Raw genomic sequence first — 27,401 nt, forward strand, 5'->3', positions numbered from 1 at the left:
TTCGCTTGGTAATTATAATTTTTTTTAGTTAATACTTTTTTCGTTTGGTAATTTTGGGTTTGTAATTTAATGCTTTTTCGTTTGGTAAATGTTTTTTAATTTAATGCTTTTTCGTTTGGTAAATGTTTTTTAATTTATTGCTTTTTTTCGTTTGGTAAAGTTTTTAAATTTAATGCTTTTTTTCCGTTTGGTAATTTATTTAATTTAATTCAGGGTATTTTGCCGGCATTTTTTCAAAAGTAAAACTAAACAATAATTTAATAGAATTGGGCTGTAAGTGTTCCAAAAAAATAAATACAAATAAAAGCACTGATGATTTTCTCCCAGTATTGTGTACTTCTTTTTTATTTAAAACATCTTTGTGCACAGAAATGATGTTTTTTATATTGTGGGCTTATTCCGTGACTGCCGTCTGTTATTCTGAATGCTGTGAAAATGCAAAACAGCGGCCATTAATTTGTTCAATACTGTCGTCATGGTAACACAGGCTAACGATTGGGGCAAACTCATGTTCATGTGACACTACATCTTTGCGTTAATGCCAATTTTATCAACAAAAAGTGTTTCCAAACCAGTTTTTCGCGACATGTGATGTATCGACATAGAGTTTATGCGCTTGAGTTAAACGGAAAAACATGATGTCGACATTTGTGACATAATTTAAAAAGTAGACGTCATTCTGTTTAGACAGCGTCAGGATTTTGGCTCCAACTGTGCCAGTGAATTAGACTGAATTGCCGTTCTAGCAAAGTTGCACAGTTGTTTTTATCCCCTTTCATTCTCAGTTACGGTCTTGCACTGATGTCTTTCTACAACAGCGATTTCTGTCCTGTCATTCTGAACAATACTTTATGGAAACAGCAAAGGCTGCTGTAGGTCGTCTTTGTGTTTGTCTTCAAAAGACTCTCGCAACCCTGCAAGCCATTCAATCTCTTTTTCAGTGTTCGCTTTTCTTTGCTACACATTTTTACTTTGGCTTGACGTTGATGTGTGCAAAGTGTTTCCATCCTGCTCTTTGTGCGTCTGTGTCCAAGCAGACACTTGTGATGCAGCCTGACCTTTATTTATTTTCATGGACGCATTCCTCGCTGGATTCTTTCACGTCCCTCTCACGAGCATCTGTTTGACAGAGCATTTCCGTCTGATCACCTGTTAACATTCTGTCCATCTTTCCTGCTTCAAACGTGCCAATCTGAAACCAAGGACTGATCTTTTAAAAGAAGCGATTGTCAACAGGTGCTCCAAAAATGTGCCTCGGGTTTGTTCTGATTATGGACGGCTGGAGATCAAATGTAGATAAGCATAAATGTGGGAGCCTAGGGCTGGAACAGACACAGGTGTGATATTTCATGAGGGGCGTGGTGAGCAGGGTGGAGCCGAGCGGCATCTGGGCAGAGCGAGGCCGGGAAGATAAGTGGCGCATGACTTTCACCCGCGTGCCACAGCGGTCTTGCGTTCCAGCGAGAGGCGGCGGGACTTCTCAAGGAGAAGAGATGGCGGCAGACGGGAGAGAGAGATGCATGGAGCTCATGTCAACAGAGTTTATGTGTAGGGACGCTGACGCTGAGGGAGTGTTCGATCCGGTGGCGTTGGAGCCCGGCATCAACCTGCAACCGGAAGGAATGTCTAAGGGGTCCAGTGCCATCACCCGGCGTCAAGGACGGAAGCAGGACAGCGGGCCGAGCACCACTCGGCGCCATATCTGGAGCGGGCGAGCGCCTCTCTCTCTCCCGTCGGCCGCTATCTCTTCTCCTTTAGTACTCCTGTCACCCCTCGATGCAACGTGAGACCGGTGTGGCACGCAGGTGAAAGTAATTCGCCACTTATCTTCCCGGCCTCGCTCTGCCCAGACGCCGCTCTGCCGTTTCCCTAATGAGGTGGGCAGGATGCACTATAGCACACACTCTTCTACTAGAGTCAGTTGTCTCTTTAAGGTCAACGACTGTTGCAGAGAATCTTTCTGAGCAAGTTAGTAAACCTGCTGACATTTATAGCCACCTGAATAATAACACATCTGGTTTAATGGCGCAGACATTCGAAGGAATCTCCAGCGCCCCCTTGAGGACTCCCGAAGATGTTCGGAAGCTGGCATGCCGTAAGAATGTGACTTGAGTGACATCATAGGTCCCTCAGAGTCGCATTAAATGCATTTGCATTCTGTGACATTACCTCGTGCACTCATGCAGCCGTGTGAGATAGGCCAGTCTAATGTAACATCAGTGACATCGTAGAGCGGGGCGCAGGCGAGCATGCATGTTAATGAGCGTCTGAGGGTCATGTCCTCATTCCTGCGGATACAGACATCAGAGGTGTTCTGATGGAGTCCAGAGATGATGAACTTGAGGTTTTATATTCGGGATGTTAATAAGGAAGGAGAGTAACTATATATGTATATATAATGTATAGTGCAGTGTAAGTAAAATCCCATACAATTTGCTTTGACATTAATTGAACTAATTAATAAGCAAAGTTAAGCATTTTTATATACAATACATCACAGCACACAGTCCTTGTTATTTTCTTAAAGGTGAAGTGTCTTTTTTAGGATGTTAAAAAATACTTATATCTCAGTTTAGGTCTTTTCCTTGTCACAGTATTTATTCATCTGCCAACAGGAACACAAGCAGAAAAATGATTCATACAGTAAGTCACTTCAAAACAGATGTAAAATAGCTTTCTTTATTTTTTCATCATTAGTTGCAAGGTTGACACAGAAATGCATGATAAATCCAAAGAAATACAGTGAAAAGAAGCATTTCTGATCATTAATTGAGCACAAATCGAGTTGAATGACTGAACGACCAATACAGGACAAATACCTGCTATCACAGCGACACGCTATAATGCAGCGGTTTACTGTAAATGTTTATTTCTGATTAAATACAGTAAAGAACTGCAGTTGTTGGGTGTTTGGGTAGCTCGGTGAGTATTGACACTGACTATCACAGCTGGAATCCAGGGTGTGCTGAGTGACTCCAGCCAGGTCTCCTTAGCAACCAAATTGGCCCTGTTGCTAGGGAGGGTAGAGTTACATGGGGTAACCTCCTCGTGGTCGCTATAATGTGGTTCTCGCTCTCGGTGGGGCGTGTGATGAGTCACTCCAGTCAGGTCTCCTTAGCAACCAGATTGGCCCGGTTGCTAGGGAGGGTACAGTCACATGGGGTAACCTCATCGTGGTCGCTATAATGTGGTTCTCGTTCTCGGTGGGGCGTGTGGTGAGTGACTCCAGCCGGGTCTCCTTAGCAATCAAATTGGCCCTGTTGCTAGGGAGGGTAGAGTTACATGGGGTAACCTCCTCAAGGTCGCTATAATGTGGTTCTCGCTCTCGGTGGGGCGTGTGATGAGTCACTCCAGTCAGGTCTCCTTAGCAACCAGATTGGCCCGGTTGCTAGGGAGGGTACAGTCACATGGGGTAACCTCATCGTGGTCGCTATAATGTGGTTCTCGTTCTCGGTGGGGCGTGTGGTGAGTCACTCCAGTCAGGTCTTCTTAGCAACCAGATTGGCCCGGTTGTTAGGGAGGGTACAGTCACATGGGGTAACCTCCTCGTGGTCGCTATAATGTGGTTCTCGTTCTCGGTGGGGCGTGTGGTGAGTGACTCCAGCCAGGTCTCCTTAGCAACCAGATTGGCCCGGTTGCTAGGGAGGGTAGACTCACATGGGGTAACCATCTCATGGTCGCTATAATGTGGTTCTCGCTCTCGGTGGGGCAAAATATACGTCATAAAAGCTGTCCAATCAGGGTTTTTTTCAGCCCAATTTCAAATGTCCAATTCCCAATGCGCTCTAAGTCCTCGTGGTGGCATAGCGACTCAATCCGGGTGGCGGAGGACGAATCTCAGCTGCCTCCGTGTCTCAGACCGTCAATCCGCGCATCTTATCACGTGACTTGTTGAGCGCGTTACCACGGAGACGTAGCGCGTGTGGAGGCTTCACGCTATTCTCCGCAGCATCCACGCACAACTCGCCACACGCTACGCCACCATGAGGACTTGGGAATTGGACATTCGAAATTGGGCTGAAAAACCCCCTGATTGGACAGCTTTTATGACGTAAATTTTGCAATGGAGCTTGCTGAACATCCGACGCCTGTCCCGAACTGTAATGGGCAACATAGCTCCTATGATGAGAAGAACCAGGTATGCTTGAGGTCAGTATTAAAGGCAAATCACTTCCTGTTTTTGGTCCGTTTAGACGTCTTTGGTCCATGCTGCGTTCATATATCAGTCGAACTGCACCAGAGTTCATTTGGAAGCGGACCGAGACCCGCTATTCAGGCGGTCTTGATCCGCTTGATTGGTGCGCACCAAGGTTCGGGTGAACAATCGCACCAGAGTTCGTTTTAATCGAACCAAACCTGCCACGTGTGAACACCCCCTTTCATATCAGGACAGTCAGGGAGGTAATCGAATTTATTTTCTCATCTAAATCACAGTGAATATTGTCTTGAGAATGTCATTTGTGCCAAATGTTCTGTTAAAAAGAGTTTTAGAAAGTAACTGAATGTTGTAATTAGTAATCTGATTACTTTTTTGATGCAATGACGTGACTCTAGAAACGGAGCGATTCTTTAAACAGAAGATTGTGTCATCCATACGAAGTCCTGTACTGATGGTCAATCATTAAACTCGGATTTGTTTACATTTTTTCATCATGTACTGACCTATAGTACACTACATACACCAGCACAGATATGTGACCTCCTCCAGTAACACCCGAATCATTGCAGGGAAACTGCAGTCATGCTTCATTATTTCAGTGTGAGTTCACAAATTGAAGTTTTTTGACCTCTCTGTTGTGATGTGGGACTTTATGACCAGCTGTGTTATCGTCACTAATGTAATGCATCCAGCAGCACGCTCAGAATCATAAACATTGAAAATGCCGAATATGTTTTTGTGGCAAATGTAGAAATGAGCGGCCTGATCACCAAAACTAGATTGCTCCTGTTGTAATCAAGAGAAAGCATTTGTGTCATAGTGTTAATTACCACAAACATTCATTTCGACTCATCCCGCCTTTTCTTTAAAAAACAAAACAATGAGATGTGGAGTGCAAACCTGTGGTTGTGTTAACATATAGCGTAAAGTCCTTTTTGAGCCACAAATTGCATGAATGTTTTAATAAACGTAACCCTCCTATTGTCTTTCGGGTCACTTTTGACCCGTATTAAAACCATTAAAAATGCATAAATTCTTCATTAGTCTTTAAACGGCACTAAACAAAAATCAGTTCTCTGATTATAAAAGAAAATAATGATATGTACTGTACTGTATATACTGTATATATATATATATATAAATATAACATAAACATATATATTTATAAAATGATACTCTACTATATATACAGTATATATAACATTTACTGTACTGTATATACTATATATATATATATATATAAACATGTAATGTACTGTATATACAGTATATATATATATTTATAAACATAATTTACTGTATATACAGTATATATAACATGTAATGTACTATATATACAGTATATATATATATATATAAAACATGTAACGTACTATATATACAGTATATATACATTTATAAACATACTTTACTCTATAGGAGCACAAAATCGTTGCAGTATTTATAATGTATTCTCCAGCAATCCCTGGTCAAAAATGACCCAAAGACAATAGGAGGGTAAACATACTGAATGAATGCATTAAATCGCCAGCCCTTGTTTTCTTTTATTTGCATTGTTGCTAAAGGGCTGTTTGAATGTTCTGAGGGTACGTTCAGCACTTTTACAGGGGGATCGTCACATATACTGTATGATTTATGTTTCTGAATCTGAAATGTTGTGCTTCATCGACTGGTCCGTAAAACATCTCATATAAATCTGAACGATCAGAGCTTTTTTTTTACACATACAAACTGTACAATTACCGATCCGGCGTTGTCTGAGAATTTCCCATCTGTTTTGACATTTCTAGCAATGCAAGGGAGACAACGCAAACACTGACGGTAAAGTCGGAACATTTGAACGTAAAGAAGAAGAAACGAGACACAGCTTGTCAAAACATTTTCAGAACACAACGTATGGAAATCTTTTTTTTACAACACCGTTTCAAAGCGCTCAGGTTGATACTGTCCCCGTCTCTCACAGTCTGTGTAAAAGCTGAGACACATTCTGTATAGAGTAATAAAATATTATTATAATTATGAACATTTTTTGTTTTTCTTTTAGAGTGCACATCGTTCGGGATATAAATGACGTGTGTAGGGATCTGCAGGCCTTTCAGACGCAATCTGGGTCCGTTCCAAAACCCGTTTGCGTCCCGTTTTATCACTTGATTCTCTTTAGAGGAACGTCAGAGCGAATCGCAGGCTGCTGTGTGTAGATGCGACATTCTCTGACGACAGCGGCATGACGTCATTTCCTGATGCGCGGATAAAGGCCGCGGCTACCGTCAGAACGCTCCCGGCATCGTCCTTTCCGCGTCGGGAGTCAATGTGGTCCATTTGCGCGGGATTCAAACGTGGCATTCCAGCACATGGGGACGATATAAATGCGTAAAAAATAGCCCATCTGTGATGTTAGAAACATTGACGTCTGGTGTTGATGTTCAGGTGTCGGGGAACGTTTTGTAACCTGAAGGCACTTCTTTTTTAATGGCAGAAATTCTGTCACTGGTGTTGGCAACGGCGACGAACAAAACTGAAGTGATCTAGTCATTATTCCGCATTGTCCCGCAGGTCTCATCCCGTAAATGCACCTTCACTGGGTTTTCCTGTCACTCCGCGGCTCAGAAACTTGTGCACAGTGTTTGAAATCAGGCTGCTACTTACAGTATGTCGGGGTATAAAAGCAACATTGAGTTTAGTGTTTATGTGCAAAACAAACAAAACTAAACAAAACAGAAAAACAGGGTTTGTTTGCCAAGAGCATGATTTGACAGTCTTTCCTCCATTTCAGATGAATCTTTACACCCCGATGTTGAAGTTGTCATTGTGCTTTTCAAACTGTTTCCAGGTCAGTGTTTAAACCGTCAGTCGGGTCCAGACATGCCCGCTGGTGCCCGATGCTCCGCCAGTAAATTGCTCTCAGATGTCCTCCTGAGAGTGCAGTTGGCAGAGCACGATATTTATCAAAGAAAAGTGAGCGAATCTTTATTAATGTTCTGTTTGTAGTTGTTTCATGATAGTTTGGCATGTTGAGAGAGTGTTGTGCCTCCTCAGCAAGCCGAAAGCAGGAATCTTTGGTGATTCATTGTTAAGGGACGCATCTGGAGTCTTCTCCCATGTGGAGCGTCACCTCTGACGAAACAACAGCGTAAAGAACAGCGTGACGCACAACGGCCATATACTGCAGACTGTGTGTGGAGCCGTTCCTCTGATAGCTGTGAGAGACAGAGAGACAGACAGAGACACAGAGAGACAGACAGAGACACAGAGAGAGACAGACAGATAGACAGAGACAGACAGAGACACAGAGAGACAGACAGAGACACAGAGATGGACAGAGACACAGAGAGACAGACAGAGACACAGAGATGGACAGAGACACAGAGAGACAGACAGAGACACAGAGACGGACAGAGACACAGAGAGACAGACAGAGACACAGAGATGGACAGAGACACAGAGAGACAGACAGAGACACAGAGACGGACAGAGACACAGAGACGGACAGAGACACAGAGAGACAGACAGAGACACAGAGACGGACAGAGACACAGAGACGGACAGAGACACAGAGAGACAGACAGAGACACAGAGATGGACAGAGACACAGAGACGGACAGAGACACAGAGATGGACAGAGACACAGAGAGACAGACAGAGACACAGAGATGGACAGAGACACAGAGAGACAGACAGAGACACAGAGAGACAGACAGAGACACAGAGATGGACAGAGACACAGAGAGACAGACAGAGACACAGAGACAGACAGAGACACAGAGACGGACAGAGACACAGAGAGACAGACAGAGACACAGAGAGACAGACAGAGACACAGAGAGACAGACAGAGACGGACAGAGACACAGAGAGAGACAGACAGAGACACAGAGACGGACAGAGACACAGAGAGACAGACAGATAGACAGAGACGTACAGAGACACAGAGAGAGACAGACAGATAGACAGAGACGTACAGAGACACAGAGAGACAGACAGATAGACAGAGACGGACAGAGACACAGAGAGACAGACAGAGACACAGAAATGGACAGAGACACAGAGAGACAGACAGATAGACAGAGACAGACAGAGACACAGAGAGACAGACAGATAGACAGAGACGGACAGAGACACAGAGAGACAGACAGAGACACAGAGACGTACAGAGACACAGAGAGACAGACAGATAGACAGAGACAGACAGAGACACAGAGAGACGGACAGAGACACACAGAGACACAGAGAGACAGACAGAGACACAGAGAGACAGACAGAGACACAGAGAGACAGACAGAGACACAGAGAGAGACAGACAGAGACACAGAGACGGACAGAGACACAGAGACGGACAGAGACACAGAGAGACAGACAGATAGACAGAGACGTACAGAGACACAGAGAGAGACAGAGACACAGACAGATGTACAGAGAGACAGACAGAGAGACAGACAGACAGAGAGACGGACAGAGAGACAGACAGACATACATACAGACAGAGAGATAGAGAGAGACAGACAGACAGAGAGAAAAAAAACATGGTATAATGAATGTAAAAAAGAATTATTCACAAAATAAGCAGTCAAGAAAATGTCCGGGCCATATTTCACCCCCAAAAAGAAAGAAAATTATAAATAATTAACAATTGTGCAATTTAAATTAGCAATTTATTTAACATTACTCTTGTGAAAATTAAATCATGCACCTCCATTTTCATCACTGTAATGCAATAAATAAACACAATTGTGAAGTATTTTTAAATCATGGGAATATATATACATAAAATTAATTTATTGAAACTTCCAGGTTCATGTTCAGCTCAATCGACAGCATTTAAGGCGTAATGATGATCACCACACAAATGATTTTCGACTCGTCACTCATTTTCTTTAACAGTGTGTTCCAGTGAGACACTTCCAATGCAAGTCTATGGGGTTTAATCTGTAAACATTAAAATACTCACTGTTATAAAAATATAGACACAAGACAATATGTGTGTTAACATGATTTTACTGTCATTAAATCACTCACTGACCACATCTCTGGAAAGATATGGCCAATTATACAACTCTGTTGCCATGACGACACATCACTGTAAACACTATAAATTCAATTTAAACAACTTTACAGCTCAAATAATACACAAGAGGTTTAACAAAATTAATGTAAGTGCTTTTATAAAATTATAGGCGTCACATTTCTGCCTTTAAACCTTCTGAAAATTGTCCCCATTGACTTCCATTGTAAGTGTCTCACTGGAACACACACCCCCCCACCCCAATGTGGAACGCACAAATCCCAATACGCTCTACATCCTCGTGGTGGCGTAGTGACTCGCCTCAATCCGTGTGGTGGAGGATGAATCTCAGTTGCCCCCGCGTCTGAGACCGTCAATCCGCGCATCTTATCACGTGACTTGTTGAGCACGTTACCATGGAGACGTAGCGTGTGTGGAGGCGTCACGCTATTCTCCGCTGCATCCACGCACAACTCACCACACGCCCCACCGAGAGCGAGAACCACATTATAGCGACCACAAGTAGGTTACCCCATGTGACTCTACCCTCCCTAGCAACCGGGCCAATTTGGTTGCTAAGGAGACCTGACTGGAGTCACTCCCTGGATTCAAACTCACGACTCCAGGTGTGATAGTCAGCATCAATACTCGCTGAGATACCCAGAACCCCATGGGACACAGATTTTGAAATGCTCTTTTTATTTGGGGGTGAATTAAGACAGGGACATTTCTTGGTAAGATTCACCCAAAACACAGTTAGCTCCTGTAATGTACTCATGTGTGTTTACAGTTAGTCATGAATATTCATTTGTAATACCTGAATATACAACACACACAAAATCTACATATTATATTTTATAATACATGCAACTTCTCGTGCAGAAGTGTTTTATCATTCTTTAGATGTCTGTGAGTCTGGGTAGAGCAAATAACAAGATTAACTTCATTTCATGATTCAGTTTTGATTCCTCCAGAAAGGAAAAGCAGATTTTTTTAACTGCTCGCAAAGAGCGAGTTTTATTTCTGCCACTATCAAGTCTCGTCAGTTCCTTCCGCCGGCCTCGTTTCTGTTCTTCTCTTTGTTAACTCTCTCGTGTAATTACGGAGCTCTCCTGGACAAAATTGTGGTTGCTGGTGCGTGTGCAATTACGGGCTGGTTGCCATGGAGATACATGCTTGATACATACGATTGGATGGTGGGTCGGGGCATTCGCCCTCCTCAAGAGTTGCATCATCGACAGCGATGTCTCCCTCGATGCCCGGACCACGAATCCCTTCAAATATCACCTGTGAGCCAGAATACACAGAACACTTCACACAAGCCGTTTCTACAGTCTGTAAATCATTGTGTGTCATGTGATTACAGCACAACAGAGATGCACATCTATAAATGCACATCTATAAATGCACATCTATAAATGCACATCTATAAATGCAAATCTATAAATGCACTTCTATAAATGCACTTCTATAAATGCACATCTATAAATGCCCATCTATAAATGCACTTCTATAAATGCACATCTATAAATGCACATCTATAATGGCACATCTATAAATGCACATCTATAAATGCATATCTATAAATGCACATCTATATATGCACTTCTATAAATGCCCATCTATAAATGCACTTCTATAAATGCACTTCTATAAATGCCCATCTATAAATGCATATCTATAAATGCCCATCTATATATGCACCTCTATAAATGCACATCTATAAATGCACATCTATAATGGCACATCTATAAATGCACATCTATAAATGCATATCTATAAATGCACATCTATATATGCACTTCTATAAATGCCCATCTATAAATGCACTTCTATAAATGCACTTCTATAAATGCCCATCTATAAATGCATATCTATAAATGCACATCTATATATGCACCTCTATAAATGCCCATCTATAAATACAAATCTATAAATGCACTTCTATAAATGCACATCTATAAATGCCCATCTATAAATGCATATCTATAAATGCACATCTATATATGCACTTCTATAAATGCACTTCTATAAATGCACATCTATAAATGCCCATCTATAAATGCACTTCTATAAATGCACATCTATAAATGCACTTCTATAAATGCACTTCTTTAAATGCACATCTATAAATGCACATCTATAAATGCACTTCTATAAATGCACTTCTATAAATGCACTTTTATAAATGCATATCTATAAATGCACATCTATAAATGCACTTCTATAAATGCACTTCTTTAAATGCACTTCTATAAATGCACATCTATAAATGCACATCTATAAATGCACTTCTATAAATGCACTTCTATAAATGCATATCTATAAATGCACTTTTATAAATGCATATCTATAAATGCACATCTATAAATGCACATCTATAAATACAAATCTATAAATGCACATCTATAAATGCACTTTTATAAATGCCCATCTATAAATGCACTTCTATAAATGCACATCTATAAATGCACATCTAAAAATGCACTTCTATAAATGCACATCTATAAATGCACATCTATAAATGCACATCTATAAATGCACTTTTATAAATGCACATCTATAAATGCCCATCTATAAATGCACTTCTATAAATGCACATCTATAAATGCACATCTATAAATGCACATCTATAAATGCACTTCTATAAATGCACTTCTATAAATGCATATCTATAAATGCATATCTATAAATGCCCATCTATAAATGCCCATCTATAAATGCACTTCTATAAATGCACATCTATAAATGCACATCTATAAATGCACATCTATAAATGCACTTCTATAAATGCACTTCTATAAATGCATATCTATAAATGCATATCTATAAATGCCCATCTATAAATGCACTTCTATAAATGCACATCTATAAATGCACATCTATAAATGCACATCTATAAATGCACATCTATAAATGCATATCTATAAATGCCCATCTATAAATGCACATCTATAAATGCACATCTATAAATGCACATCTATAAATGCATATCTATAAATGCCCATCTATAAATGCACTTCTATAAATGCACTTCTATAAATGCACTTCTATAAATGCACTTCTATAAATCTACACTTTCACTTTCACCGTTTTTTGCCGATTCGCATTCTTTGTGCATATCACCATCTACTGATCGGGGATGGTCAAAGGAGGAGATTTATAGGAAAAATATAAAATTTTGATCTGTTTCTCACCCACACCTATCATATCACTTCTGAAAACATTAATTAAACCACTGGAATACTTTTATGCTGCCTTTATGTGATTTTAGAGCTTCAGGTCACCATTCACTTGCATTGTATGAACCAACAGAGCTGAAATATTCTTCTAAAAATCTTAATTTGTGTTCTGCAGATGAAAGAAAGTCACACACATCTGGGACGGCATGAGGGTGAATAAATGATGACAGAATTTTAATTTAGGGGTGAACGGTCTCTTTAAAATGTGATTTAAAAACAAAACACAGTTTTAGTCCCTTGTGGCTTTCCGTAGTTCAATGCACATTGTGCACATTTGTCAGTTCTGAAGCCTGTTATTGATTCATTTTAAGTTAGTTTGGAAGATCGCAGGATGTACATAAGCTAAAAGATTTGGCAACGTTTGCGAGGTTCTGTGTTGCAAACATCCTGGCTTGTGAATTAAAGTTGGCAAATATCTCGAGCACATCTGTATCTGAACCCTGCAAAAAACAGTCACCAACAACAAAGTGTGTGGACACTGAATGGCATCTATATTTGGTATTTTACAGTAGGAAGACCGTTATCATTAAGTTAATAACACATAGCTCCGCCCATGTGTCACAGATGTGCATTTAACAGCATTTATATATATATATACGGTATGTTATACACTTGTATGCACTCATGACCGTGCATGACAGAATAACTGTTAGCTCAATGATTCTGTCGTTCACTCACCTGGAAAGATGAAATGGGATGGATGCTAATTTTGGCCTGTCTCCATCGGTCCCCTTGGTTCCCGCTGAGAGACCAGACCGGTCCGGCGTCTGAAGTGGACTGACCTTTCTGCTTCACAAACGCATTCAGACTGCCTGCGGGACAAATCCAATCAATTCATTTAACCATGTACATCAGTGCAGTTCAGCAGCGTAACTGTCAAACTGATGATCCGAAACTAGTGAAAGGCTCGTTTTTGATCTTGGGAAATGTATTTCTACATGTTAGATATCTGGAAATGGATTTTGTATGCAATAAAATGGAAAGTAGTTAAAGATATCTAATAAGACATTCATAGATATGTGAAATTAACATTGACAGTAGCAACCAAATTACTGAATTTTTTCCAGGGCGTGCTGAGTGACTCCAGCCGGGTCTCCTTAGCAACCAAATTGGCCTGGTTGCTAGGGAGGGTAGAGTCACATGGGGTAACCTCCTCGTGGTCGCTATAATGTGGTTCTCTCTCTCGGTGCGGCATGTGGTGAGTGACTCCAGCTAGGTCTCCTTAGCAACCAAATTGGCCTGGTTGCTAGGGAGGGTAGAGTCACATGGGGTAACCTCCTCGTGGTCGCTATAATGTGGTTCTCGCTCTCGGTCACCCGGATTGAGGCGAGTCACTACGCCACCACGAGGACTTGGAGCGCATTGGGAATTGGGCGTTCCACATTGGGGGAAAAACAAATGTGTGTTCCAGTGAGACACTTATAATGGAAGTCAATGGGGACAATTTTTGGAGGGTTTAAAGGCAGAAATGTGACGGTTATAATTTTATAAAAGCACTTACATTAATTCCTCTGTTAAAACTCTTGTGTGTTATTTGAGCTGTAAAGTTGTTTAAATTGAAATTTTAGGGTTTACAGCGTTACGTCGTCATGGCAACAGAGTTGTAAATTGTCTCTATTTTTCCACAGATGTGTTCAGTGAGTGATTTAATGACAGTAAAATCATGTTAACACACATACTGTTTATGTCTTGTGTCTATACTTTTATAACAGTGAGTATTTTAATGTTTACAGATTAAACCCCATAGACTTGCATTGGAAGTGTCTCACTGGAACACACTTCCACACTTTTTTGTGCGAATCAATATTACGCCACAAATGCTGTTAGGGTTATCATAACTTGTAATGAACCTGGAACAATGTGACAAGTTATTTTTGGTACATCATAATCCTAAAAGTACCCAAACATGCTAGGGTACTGCTCGGTGGCGACTGCAGGGTTGAGAAATATTTAAGGTGAAATGAAATCGTTAATAGCCGTGAAGAAGGATCGTTCCCCTCCTCTCATTAAAGTCTGCCCAGTCGACCGGCACTGATAAACAGACTCATTTAGAGATGAATAAGTTGTTCTCTGGATTCTGGACGTGATGTATTGTAGTCAGTGAAGGGGTCTCGCACACAATTACATGATCCCTCGTCACTAATGGAAACGCTCTGATCCCGCTCCTCTTCCAGAGATGACAGGCACTCAGTGCGAGTGTTTACTTTGAGCTCTGGGATTTACCCGGTAAACAAACTCAAAGAGAAGAACTGCACAGGCAAACTTTGAAGTGAGCTTTATTAATTAGCTCTGACCTCATCGCAGGTGATAAACTGCAGCGGCTGTCAGCTGATCTGATGGCGTTCCCGTCGGCATGCTGCCCCACTTCCTCTTGCGGCGAGATACAGCAAACTAACGTTTGTTTCATCAAATATTACAGGAATTCATTTTTTATTTCAGTCACATGAACGTGATGCATTTTGATGAAAATGTCTTTTAAATTTGGACGCTATTTCACCAGGTCAAATTCATTCATTTTAGTCTATTTTACTTTAAAACAGCATGCAAATTTAGTCAACAAAAACAACATATTTTGGTTGACGATAATGTGAAAAATGACAAAAACATGTAACAAACTGTAACAGACCAAATATTCAAATATTTAGATAAAAGTAAGCGCTACTTATAATTATTTAAACGTGTATCAACTATATTAAAGTTTATATGTATAATACGTTTAATATGTGAAATTGGAGTTTGAATGCAGGGTGTGCTGAGTGACTCCAGCCAGGTCTCCTTAGCAACCAAATTGGCTCGGTTGCTAGGGAGGGTAGAGTCACATGGGGTAACCTCCCCGTGGTCGCTATAATGTGGTTCTCGCTCTCGGTGGGACGTGTGGTGAGTGACTCCAGCCAGGTCTCCTTAGCAACCAAATTGGCTCGGTTGCTAGGGAGGATAGAGTCACATGGGGTAACCTCCTCGTGGTTGCCGCGGAGAATAGCTTGAAGCCTCCACACGTGCTACGTCTCTGCGGTAACGCGCTCAACAAATTGGAGGGAAAAAAGTGTCCTAAAAACCTGAGCTCTGAAGTAATAACGTATTATGAATATTCTGATGTATTAGCGACTTATTATGTCATTACATATACCACATTTTTACAATGTAAATGATGCATTCTGACAAGCGCGTCATTTAGTTCATTTCTTCTTTGTTTGTGGGGATGTAAGTTGTAGATGTGGATTGTGATTAATGTCACATATATCGGCTGTTTCAGTGAGGTAATTAACCGTTAACGTTTGTTGTACAGGAGATCATACCATGACTGGATTATTTACATTAATTCCTTTTTAGATTTATCGTTCTTTTTTTTCTCCCCAATCTGTAACGCTCAATTCCCAATGTGCCCGAAGTCCTCGTGGTGGTGTAGTGACTCGCCTCAATCCGGGTGCGGAGGACGAATCACAGTTGCCTCCGCGTCTGAGACCGTCACTCCACGCATCTTATCACGTGGCTTGTTGAGCGTGTTACCGTGGAGACGTAGCGCGTGTGGAGGCTTCACGCTATTATCTGCGGCATCCATGCACGCCACACAGAGAGCGAGAACCACATTATAGCCACCATGAGGAGGTTACCCCATGTGACTCTACCGTCCCTTGCAACCGGGACAATTTGGTTGCTAAGGAGACCTGGCTGGAGTCACTCACCACACGCCCCACCGAGAGCGAGAACCACATTATAGTGACCACGAGGAGGTTACCCCATGTGACTCTACCCTCCCTAGCAACCGGGCCAATTTAGTTGCTAAGGAGACCAGACTGGAGTCATTCGTCTTTTGTCGTACCCCTACGCCCACATCTGTAATTTCGTTGACGTTAGGAGCACTGTGCAGGACCAATGCAATTCAAGTTACAATTATATTTATAGTACTACACTAGTATTATTCCACTAACAGCAGTGTGATAACAGCTCAGATGTTTTCAACATAGTAAAGATTCTTTAGTTACAAGCTACTTTTTCAAATGAGACAAAACGTTACATCGGTGTCTTTTGTCACTTTGCAACAATCAAACACACTTTTTTCGCATTACTCCACATCAGTGTTGAGTAGTTCAACCAAAATGTGCAACAAACTTGACACAATTCTATTGATGCACTAATCAAAAACGAACCGAATCATCCTCTGTACTCATATACACAGAACACAATGATCTAAAAGCACTTTTTGGAACCCTGGCTGGACAAACGACACATTGATGCATTACAGTCTGTGTCTCTGGACTCGTGACACATATCACAGAGAGACGTGATGCCTTTTTGCCAGCCTCGGATCCAAAGTGTCTCTCCTTTCAAGCAGAAAGCAGATAGCTCACTCGAGGGAGCATCGAATCGAGGAGAGCATCCGAGCGGTCTGCAGGAAAAGCTCTCACAGGCTCTGCTCACTGCACTGCAAAATTGCTCCATGTTGCCACAACACGTGCATTTACCGCTCTGAATGGAACATGTTTCGCAACATGTCAGCACATGTGACAGTAATGGATGTGTCGAGCTCTGACTGTTGCATGCACAGCGGCTGTCGTACCGTAGAACGTCGAGGGGTTTGACGTGACCTGTCTAACGCTTCGACTCGACATGCTAATGGTACAGACATCAGCTGTGAGAGCTTCTGCAAAAAGCTGTGAGCGTATGAGCATCTCTAGGGCATTTCAATGGATACTGGAAACACTCTGATCACTCACCCCCCTCCAAATAATGTAAAGTTTCTGCCAAAACGGCAGAGTTAAACCATTAATCTGAGGTGTCCTTGGAAGGGTTTATTCCAGCTTGATCCCATGAACATTACGTAACCGTGGCAACATGTTTGCCAAACGAAATGACTTGCTTCATTCCACGTTTGGGTGCAGTTTCCCAGGGAAATGTCCAGCGGGGGGCCAAAAGCGAGTGCAGCGGTGTCGTAATCAGACGAGGTTTTTAAGTTGAATACAACATGGAGGTTTTAATGAGTAAAACGTACCTCCCTAACCAACAACTTGAACCTAAACCTAACCGATAGGTCGCTTCAATGACACTTTGGTCTCGCTCGTGTCAGCTTGCTTGTTTGGCTGACTGGATCCAGAGGAATGGCCGCCATCTGCGAGGGAAGGAGGTGCTCGCTGCCAGCCGCCTGGAGCGGTGGAGCCGCTGCCAGGGGCAAAGGGGCGCGCTACCGGCCGCCAGAACACGGAGTGGCGTTCCATCCACCGGGGGTCATAGGACTCGCTGCTGTCCACCCGGGGAGGAGCGGCTGTCGTCCACCAGAGGATGGAGGAGTGGTCGAGGACCAGGCGATGGCATGTCTGGGAACCAGCAAGCAAAGGCGAGGCCGGAAGTGCAGTGCCCATCATGCCGGGTATTTCCCGGCCTGAGGCAAAGGAGGGCGGAGTGTGACGAGGAGGATGGCGGGGCCGGGCCGTGAGTCCGCACTGTCGGCCCCCAATCAGGCTAATCAGCCAAGGAGAGGGATTAAGCCGAGCCGGACGTGGCAGTTCGGGAGAGAGAGAGCCACACGCAGCTGCCGTGTTTGCGTTTGTGTTTTGTGTCTTATTGTTTAAGTTTTCATTGCAAAATATTACTTTGATGCTTCGTCCGGTTCCTGCCTCCTCCTTTCCCATTTTAACCCTGTTATATTGGTGCCGAAACCCAGGAAGGAAGTTCGGAGGAATGGCCGCAATCCACGAGGGGAGGAGGTGCTCGCTGACGGCCGCCTGGAGCGGTGGAGCCGCTGCCAAGGGCAGAGGGGCACGCTACCAGCTGCCATAGGGGCGTTCCATCCACAGGGGGTCGTAGGACTCACTGCTGTCCGCCCGGAGAGGAGCGGCTGTCGTCCACCAGAGGATGGAGGAGTGGTCGAGGACCAGGCGATGGCATGTCTGGGAACCAGCAAGCAAAGGCGAGGCCGGAAGGGCAGCACCCATCATGCCGGGTATTCCCCGGCCTGAGGCAAAGGAGGGCGGAGTGTGACAAGGAGGATGGCGGGGCCGGGCCGTGAGTCCGCACTGCAGGCCCCAATCGGGCTAATCAGCCAAGGAGAGGGATTAGGCCGAGCCGGACATGGCAGTTCGGGAGAGAGAGAGCCACACGCAGCTGCCATGTATGCGTTTGTGTTTTGTGTCTTATTGTTTAAGTTTTCATTACAAAATATTACTTTGATGGTTCAAACCGAACCGGTTCCTGCCTCCTCCATTTCCATTTTAACCCTGTTACCGATGCATTTTTTAAATAGTTAACGTAGTGCGTCATGAGGGTTGCCTTTTTAAAATGACATGTCAAGTTAAACTTTTAAAAAGCCTAGTGTGACTTTCTGTAAAGCTGCTTTGAAACAATCTGTTTTGTTAAAGTCAAGCTACAAATACAATGGAAGCATAAAGTGAGATCAGACTTACCGATATGTTTGCCGTACATGTGGTAATAGAATGTGAAGCAGTACGCTGGCGGGCTGGTGATGCTGTAGGGGTTTTTAGGGGCGACGTTAAACGTGGGGCTCAGCAGACGTGCCGTATCGCCCTGTTTACGAGGTCTGGATGTCTCGATGTACATATAGAAACCTGTTGGTGATACAAACACAATAAAGTGACACAATAATCCACAAGAGACCAAAGCAACAAAACACTGGCATAGGCAATATGATTTAAGACACTATACATCATTTAATACATTAATCATAATACTAAACTATTTTTCTGTCATGCATTATATTACATTAGTACAACGGAATAATTGAACTCTCTGTAGGACTCTTCGACTGTAATGAAACGTCGGACAGTTTGGCAGCATTAGGGTGATTAAAGTGAATGTATTATTTACATGAGCAGCTATCCCATAGAGGACTCGCTAACTACCATTTCGTACCTTAAGAGCTTCCAACCGGCGCCGCCTTCTCGTTATCAAAAGCCTCTTTGTGCATGTGTCAATGCATGAACCGGAATACCGTTCCGCGGGAGCGGAGTCATTGGCTGCTGGAGGCATAGTCTCAGTTTGGGAATAGACAACCTCATTTAAAAAGGCGAATTTCATTCAAATGAAATTGCTCAGAGGGGTAATTGGAACTCGAGCGGATATGAATGCAATTGAAGATAACTTGTGGAAACAACACGAGGGATTAGGAGTTGCTCAGTTGCGAAATTCCAGAACTTTTCATCCGAAGAGACACGGAGCACCGGAAAGATAAGCTTCTTATGACAAACTGATTGTTTTATAATGAGGGATGGATTTCGACACTGACGGGTTCGGGTTACCTACCCTGCTTGGAGCCGCTACGATCACCGCTGGGGCCCGTGTTTGGCGTGTATTTAGTGTCACGGGTGGCCGCGCTGTGTCTCGTCCAATCAAAGTCATCGTTCTGGTCTTGAGTGAACATGCAAATGGACTCCTCTTCAAAGCTGCAATGAAACTCCCCTGAAAACAAACAAACAAAACAAAACAAAACAAAACAATAATTGAAACAAGTGAAATGATGGAAAAGAGCAGTGTGAACATTATGCTCAACATCTCCTTTTGTGTTCCACAGAAGAAAGTCATGCAGGTTTGGAATGATGTGAGTAAGTGCTATTACTTTAACACAAACAACCCAAAAATGTTAAATCTCTGATGTGTGATTTTCTGGGAAGTCATTGAAATTCAGGAGGTGTTTGTAGATAAATATTCATTGATTTTTTTAAATCTAGTAAGGAGCGGCGTGACCTTCGGGTAGGGAGCATCTAAAGTGTTTTTTGAGTGACTGGGATTATGGCCTCTCGCTGAAGACCGTCACAGGGCCGCAAGCTCTTGACTCGGGCACTCGCTCCACGCCTGAGAATTTAAATGGAGGTTTTACCCCCAATGAGAACGCTAATGCTACTTCCACTGCGAGAGATCAGGACAACTGAACTAAATCACCTCAAGAGCGTAAAAAAAGAGAGGAGAGAGAGAGAGTTGGAAAGATGAAAGGACTAAAGGAGTGGAGGAAGATGAAAGAATGGAAAAGAAAGATGGAAATATTTCAATAAAGATGTTGTTGCTCTAAAAGTTGTAAGAACATTTAGAAAACTTTTTCTTTATAAAGAAAGAAATGAGAGATGAAGGACTTAAGGAAGGAAGATAAATGAAAGAAAGAAAGAAAGATAGATAGAAAGAAAGGAGAGATGAAAGAAGGAAGGGAGATGAAAGAAAGACAGAAAAAAGAAAGAAATATCAATGAATACTTACTCAGATGAGGGTTGATGGGAGCTGTAAAAAGAAAAAATGAGAACATTAATAATCTTTTAAAAAAATTAATAAATTTATTTTCATACATGTGCACATGAAGATCAGAATTATTGTTTCTTAAACGCAATGACATGTTACTTGTGTTCAGTCACTTGTGTTCAGTCACTTGTGTTCAGTTACTTGTGTTCAGTCTCTTGTGTTCAGTCTCTTGTGTTCAGTCACTTGTGTTCAGTCACTTGTGTTCAGTCTCTTGTGTTCAGTCACTTGTGTTCAGTCACTTGTGTTCAGTCACTTGTGTTCAGTATCTTGTGTTCAGTCTCTTGTGTTCAGTCACTTGTGTTCAGTCACTTGTGTTCAGTCTCTTGTGTTCAGTCTCTTGTGTTCAGTCTCTTGTGTTCAGTCACTTGTGTTCAGTCACTTGTGTTCAGTCTCTTGTGTTCAGTCACTTGTGTTCAGTCACTTGTGTTCAGTCTCTTGTGTTCAGTCACTTGTGTTCAGTCTCTTGTGTTCAGTCTCTTGTGTTCAGTCACTTGTGTTCAGTCTCTTGTGTTCAGTCACTTGTGTTCAGTCTCTTGTGTTCAGTCTCTTGTGTTCAGTCTCTTGTGTTCAGTCTCTTGTGTTCAGTCTCTTGTGTTCAGTCACTTGTGTTCAGTCTCTTGTGTTCAGTCACTTGTGTTCAGTCTCTTGTGTTCAGTCTCTTGTGTTCAGTCTCTTGTGTTCAGTCTCTTGTGTTCAGTCACTTGTGTTCAGTCTCTTGTGTTCAGTCTCTTGTGTTCAGTCACTTGTGTTCAGTCTCTTGTGTTCAGTCACTTGTGTTCAGTCTCTTGTGTTCAGTCACTTGTGTTCAGTCTCTTGTGTTCAGTCACTTGTGTTCAGTCACTTGTGTTCAGTCACTTGTGTTCAGTCTCTTGTGTTCAGTCACTTGTGTTCAGTCTCTTGTGTTCAGTCACTTGTGTTCAGTCTCTTGTGTTCAGTCTCTTGTGTTCAGTCTCTTGTGTTCAGTCACTTGTGTTCAGTCTCTTGTGTTCAGTCACTTGTGTTCAGTCTCTTGTGTTCAGTCTCTTGTGTTCAGTCTCTTGTGTTCAGTCACTTGTGTTCAGTCTCTTGTGTTCAGTCACTTGTGTTCAGTCACTTGTGTTCAGTCTCTTGTGTTCAGTCACTTGTGTTCAGTCTCTTGTGTTCAGTCTCTTGTGTTCAGTCACTTGTGTTCAGTCACTTGTGTTCAGTCTCTTGTGTTCAGTCACTTGTGTTCAGTCTCTTGTGTTCAGTCTCTTGTGTTCAGTCTCTTGTGTTCAGTCTCTTGTGTTCAGTCTCTTGTGTTCAGTCTCTTGTGTTCAGTCTCTTGTGTTCAGTCACTTGTGTTCAGTCTCTTGTGTTCAGTCTCTTGTGTTCAGTCTCTTGTGTTCAGTCTCTTGTGTTCAGTCACTCGTGTTCAGTCTCTCGTGTTCAGTCTCTCGTGTTCAGTCTCTCGTGTTCAGTCATTTGTGTTCAGTCACTCGTGTTCAGTCTCTCGTGTTCAGTCTATTGTGTTCAGTCACTTGTGTTCAGTCTCTTGTGTTCAGTCTATTGTGTTCAGTCACTTGTGTTCAGTCACTTGTGTTCAGTCTCTTGTGTTCAGTCACTTGTGTTCAGTCACTTGTGTTCAGTCACTTGTGTTCAGTCTCTTGTGTTCAGTCTATTGTGTTCAGTCACTTGTGTTCAGTCACTTGTGTTCAGTCTCTTGTGTTCAGTCACTTGTGTTCAGTCACTTGTGTTCAGTCACTTGTGTTCAGTCTCTTGTGTTCAGTCTCTTGTGTTCAGTCACTTGTGTTCAGTCTCTTGTGTTCAGTCATTTGTGTTCAGTCTCTTGTGTTCAGTCTCTTGTGTTCAGTCTCTTGTGTTCAGTCACTTGTGTTCAGTCACTTGTGTTCAGTCACTTGTGTTCAGTCTCTTGTGTTCAGTCTCTTGTGTTCAGTCACTTGTGTTCAGTCACTTGTGTTCAGTCTCTTGTGTTCAGTCATTTGTGTTCAGTCTCTTGTGTTCAGTCATTTGTGTTCAGTCACTTGTGTTCAGTCACTTGTGTTCAGTCTCTTGTGTTCAGTCACTTGTGTTCAGTCACTTGTGTTCAGTCACTTGTGTTCAGTCTCTTGTGTTCAGTCTCTTGTGTTCAGTCACTTGTGTTCAGTCTCTTGTGTTCAGTCATTTGTGTTCAGTCTCTTGTGTTCAGTCTCTTGTGTTCAGTCTCTTGTGTTCAGTCACTTGTGTTCAGTCACTTGTGTTCAGTCACTTGTGTTCAGTCTCTTGTGTTCAGTCTCTTGTGTTCAGTCACTTGTGTTCAGTCACTTGTGTTCAGTCTCTTGTGTTCAGTCATTTGTGTTCAGTCTCTTGTGTTCAGTCTCTTGTGTTCAGTCTCTTGTGTTCAGTCACTTGTGTTCAGTCTCTTGTGTTCAGTCTCTTGTGTTCAGTCACTTGTGTTCAGTCTCTTGTGTTCAGTCATTTGTGTTCAGTCTCTTGTGTTCAGTCTCTTGTGTTCAGTCACTTGTGTTCAGTCACTTGTGTTCAGTCTCTTGTGTTCAGTCACTTGTGTTCAGTCACTTGTGTTCAGTCACTTGTGTTCAGTCTCTTGTGTTCAGTCATTTGTGTTCAGTCTCTTGTGTTCAGTCTCTTGTGTTCAGTCTCTTGTGTTCAGTCGCTTGTGTTCAGTCGCTTGTGTTCAGTCTCTTGTGTTCAGTCGCTTGTGTTCAGTCTCTTGTGTTCAGTCTCTTGTGTTCAGTCGCTTGTGTTCAGTCTCTTGTGTTCAGTCTCTTGTGTTCAGTCACTTGTGTTCAGTCACTTGTGTTCAGTCTCTTGTGTTCAGTCTCTTGTGTTCAGTCACTTGTGTTCAGTCTCTTGTGTTCAGTCTCTTGTGTTCAGTCGCTTGTGTTCAGTCTCTTGTGTTCAGTCTCTTGTGTTCAGTCGCTTGTGTTCAGTCTCTTGTGTTCAGTCGCTTGTGTTCAGTCACTTGTGTTCAGTCACTTGTGTTCAGTCGCTTGTGTTCAGTCACTTGTGTTCAGTCGCTTGTGTTCAGTCACTTGTGTTCAGTCGCTTGTGTTCAGTCGCTTGTGTTCAGTCACTTGTGTTCAGTCGCTTGTGTTCAGTCTCTTGTGTTCAGTCACTTGTGTTCAGTCGCTTGTGTTCAGTCACTTGTGTTCAGTCGCTTGTGTTCAGTCGCTTGTGTTCAGTCTCTTGTGTTCAGTCGCTTGTGTTCAGTCACTTGTGTTCAGTCGCTTGTGTTCAGTCTCTTGTGTTCAGTCTCTTGTGTTCAGTCGCTTGTGTTCAGTCTCTTGTGTTCAGTCTCTTGTGTTCAGTCGCTTGTGTTCAGTCTCTTGTGTTCAGTCTCTTGTGTTCAGTCGCTTGTGTTCAGTCTCTTGTGTTCAGTCGCTTGTGTTCAGTCTCTTGTGTTCAGTCTCTTGTGTTCAGTCGCTTGTGTTCAGTCTCTTGTGTTCAGTCTCTTGTGTTCAGTCGCTTGTGTTCAGTCTCTTGTGTTCAGTCTCTTGTGTTCAGTCTCTTGTGTTCAGTCACTTGTGTTCAGTCTCTTGTGTTCAGTCATTTGTGTTCAGTCTCTTGTGTTCAGTCTCTTGTGTTCAGTCTCTTGTGTTCAGTCGCTTGTGTTCAGTCGCTTGTGTTCAGTCTCTTGTGTTCAGTCGCTTGTGTTCAGTCGCTTGTGTTCAGTCGCTTGTGTTCAGTCTCTTGTGTTCAGTCTCTTGTGTTCAGTCTCTTGTGTTCAGTCGCTTGTGTTCAGTCGCTTGTGTTCAGTCGCTTGTGTTCAGTCTCTTGTGTTCAGTCGCTTGTGTTCAGTCTCTTGTGTTCAGTCACTTGTGTTCAGTCACTTGTGTTCAGTCTCTTGTGTTCAGTCACTTGTGTTCAGTCTCTTGTGTTCAGTCTCTTGTGTTCAGTCTCTTGTGTTCAGTCTCTTGTGTTCAGTCGCTTGTGTTCAGTCGCTTGTGTTCAGTCGCTTGTGTTCAGTCTCTTGTGTTCAGTCGCTTGTGTTCAGTCTCTTGTGTTCAGTCACTTGTGTTCAGTCACTTGTGTTCAGTCTCTTGTGTTCAGTCACTTGTGTTCAGTCTCTTGTGTTCTGAGCATAAATAATGAGCTCATGGTTGTGATGTCATGATGTTCACATATACGGCAGAGAACAATCAGACATCCAACAATCACAATTTCAAATGATCAAGAGACATAATTATTGTTCATCTGATCCGGTTAATCAGTCAGACAGACAAAAGCATCTTCAGCTATGATCACAGAAATATGTCCAAATATAAAACACACAGTGAGAAAGATCAAAAACACTTTGCTCTCTTCTAAAGCGCTCTCTGACACACGGGACGATTGAAACTCCCTTCGGCTCAAATTACTCGTTACAATTATATTCTGTTATGAACTGACCAGCATTCTCAAGAGGAACATGAATTAATTACCATCAACAGTAGGATATGATGTAATTTCATGAAATGTTGACTTCCTCATTAATGTGTCTCACAGGCTGATGTAATGAGCTGCTGACAGTCAACAACATCACTGAGCGCGCTCAGAAGACAAACAACACAGACAGAGTGAATCTGTAAACAAACGGCAGATGCTCTGAAGAGAAGCTCCATTTTTCACACGACCTCCGTGACTGTTAATGTTTCATTTTATACATGTGGCTCATGCAAAAATAAATTATAGAGTGTGTTATTAAAAACAGCCTTTTTGAAGACTTAGTATCTGCTCAATTGTGTCAGATTTACCGAAATAAGCGTTCTATGTACATTTTATCGAGGCTTTCGATGTAACATTACATCAGTGCGCCTAATTATATACAGGACATAAATAATAATGTGTTAAAAATAACATAATTAATCACAGTATGACCTGATATTATTATAATATTAAAAATTATATTATTACATGTAATATTTATATTATTTTGATTTATTATAAATTAAAATGTCTTTATTTGGGGCTTTTTTCAGCAAATATTGATCTGTGTGATTAATTACAATTAATTTGATTAATTAATAATTGTATCATGCAAATAATTTGATATATATATTTTTTTTCGTCAGTTTATGTTATATGTCATATTTAGCAACAAAAATCTAATCAAATCTTATCAAAGTAAAATAATAAGGATTTTATTCAAATTGTTGTATAATATTTTTTTTTTAAATATTTAGTAAATAAAAAACTAAGCTAAAATAAATTAAATGTAAATCTTTAAATGCAAATAAATATAAATAAAAATATAAAATAATACATAAAAAATTAATTTAATAATAAATCAAAGCTTGCCATTAAAATCTTGACATTCAATTTGAACTATAAATAAAAAAATACTTAAACATTTTGAAACAAAAATCAACGTTCCGTTAAATTTGGAAAGTTATTGTTGTTAAATCTGAAAAAATTGTGCACTTTTATCAAGCGTAGTTTATTCAGCATTAAGTATTTTCCCATTTACTTGAAATGTGATGGTTAAACAACAGCAATTTCTTATGAAATATCACAAAAATGGTCTTGGAAATGACGGTAAAGGTCAAGGGTGACTAATAGCGACTAATAAAGTCTTTAGCCAGCAGTTCATTCTTGTGCTATAAATACAATCTCCACTGTCAAGAAGATAAATTTCAAACTGAATAAGTTTCAACGATCGATTTCTGTTCGTTGAATAGATGCGGCGCATCAGCGAAACCTCCAAACGTTGTTACCGTGACGTGATTTATGTAACACTTATGCAAACCAAAATTTATATGAATGCACTTGATTAAACGTGTTAATCACAAATAATCTCCTCCAAGCAAATGTGTGTTAAAGAATATTGAAAAGGTGAATGTTTTGGGAAATTAACAAATGCAGGAATTGTGAAAAGTGTCGAAAAAAGTGAGGTGAGGTTTATGTAAGCAGAAATATTACTTTCCCATTGCCACAGCATAAATCGATGTCCTTGTGAAGAATATTCACCATCTCAGTGTAAAGTTTATAACAATGCCACTGAACTGACACCAAATGCCACTAACACCCTCGACAACATGTGACAAGAGTACATTTTCCAACACTTGATAACAGACCGATTGTTTCACTTTTAATTGACTATAAAACAATTCCAGTGGCTCAGAAGTTTACATACACTAAGTTAACTGTGCCTTGGAAAATGCCATAATATGATGTCAAGCCTTTAACTAGCCAGTTAGCTTCTGATAGGAGGTGTACTGAATTGGAGGTGTACCTGTGGATGTATTTTAAGGCCTACATTCAAACTCAGTGCCTCTTTGCTTGACATCATGGGAAAATCAAAAGAAATCAGACAAGACCTCAGAAAAACAATTGTGGACCTCCACTAGTCTGGTTCATCCTTGAGAGCAATTTCCAAACGCCTGAAGGTGCCACGTTCATCTGTACAAACAATAGTACACAAGTATAAACACCATGTGACCACACAGTCATCACACCGCTCAGGAAGGAGACGCATTCTGTCTCCTAGAGATGAACGTAGTTTGTGCGAAAAGTGCAAATCAATCCCAGAACAACAGCAAAGGACCTTGTGAAGATGCTGGAGGAAACAGGTGGACGAGTATCTAGATCCACAGCAAAACCAGTCCTATATGGACATCACCTGAAAGGCTCAGCAAGGAAGAAGCCGCTGCTCCAAAACAGCCATATAAAAGCCAGAATACAGTTTGCAAGTGCACATGGGGACAAAGATCTTTGAGAAATGTCCTCTGGTCTGATGTAGCAAATATTGAACTGTTTGGCCATAATGACCATCATTATGTTTGGAGGAAAAAGGGTGAGGCTTAGAA

The 27,401-nt window shown here is 41.8% G+C and overlaps 1 protein-coding gene across 1 annotated transcript in view; it reads right to left on the reverse strand.

Moving 5' to 3' along the window:
* Positions 1-7,267: 7,267 nt before the first annotated feature.
* LOC127623971 (MAM domain-containing glycosylphosphatidylinositol anchor protein 2-like) overlaps positions 7,268-27,401 on the reverse strand; it is a 127,377-nt gene continuing 107,243 nt past the window's right edge. Inside the window, exons 12-17 of the mRNA XM_052098539.1 lie at positions 20,599-20,619; positions 19,654-19,809; positions 18,798-18,959; positions 13,078-13,211; positions 10,345-10,444; positions 7,268-7,356 (exon numbers count right to left, since the gene is read on the reverse strand). Of these exons, the coding sequence (XP_051954499.1) occupies positions 7,268-7,356; positions 10,345-10,444; positions 13,078-13,211; positions 18,798-18,959; positions 19,654-19,809; positions 20,599-20,619 (662 nt within the window). The remainder of the gene's footprint in view (positions 7,357-10,344; positions 10,445-13,077; positions 13,212-18,797; positions 18,960-19,653; positions 19,810-20,598; positions 20,620-27,401) is intronic.

This window comes from Xyrauchen texanus, chromosome 30, assembly GCF_025860055.1.
Source record: "Xyrauchen texanus isolate HMW12.3.18 chromosome 30, RBS_HiC_50CHRs, whole genome shotgun sequence".
Lineage (NCBI taxonomy): Eukaryota > Metazoa > Chordata > Actinopteri > Cypriniformes > Catostomidae > Xyrauchen > Xyrauchen texanus.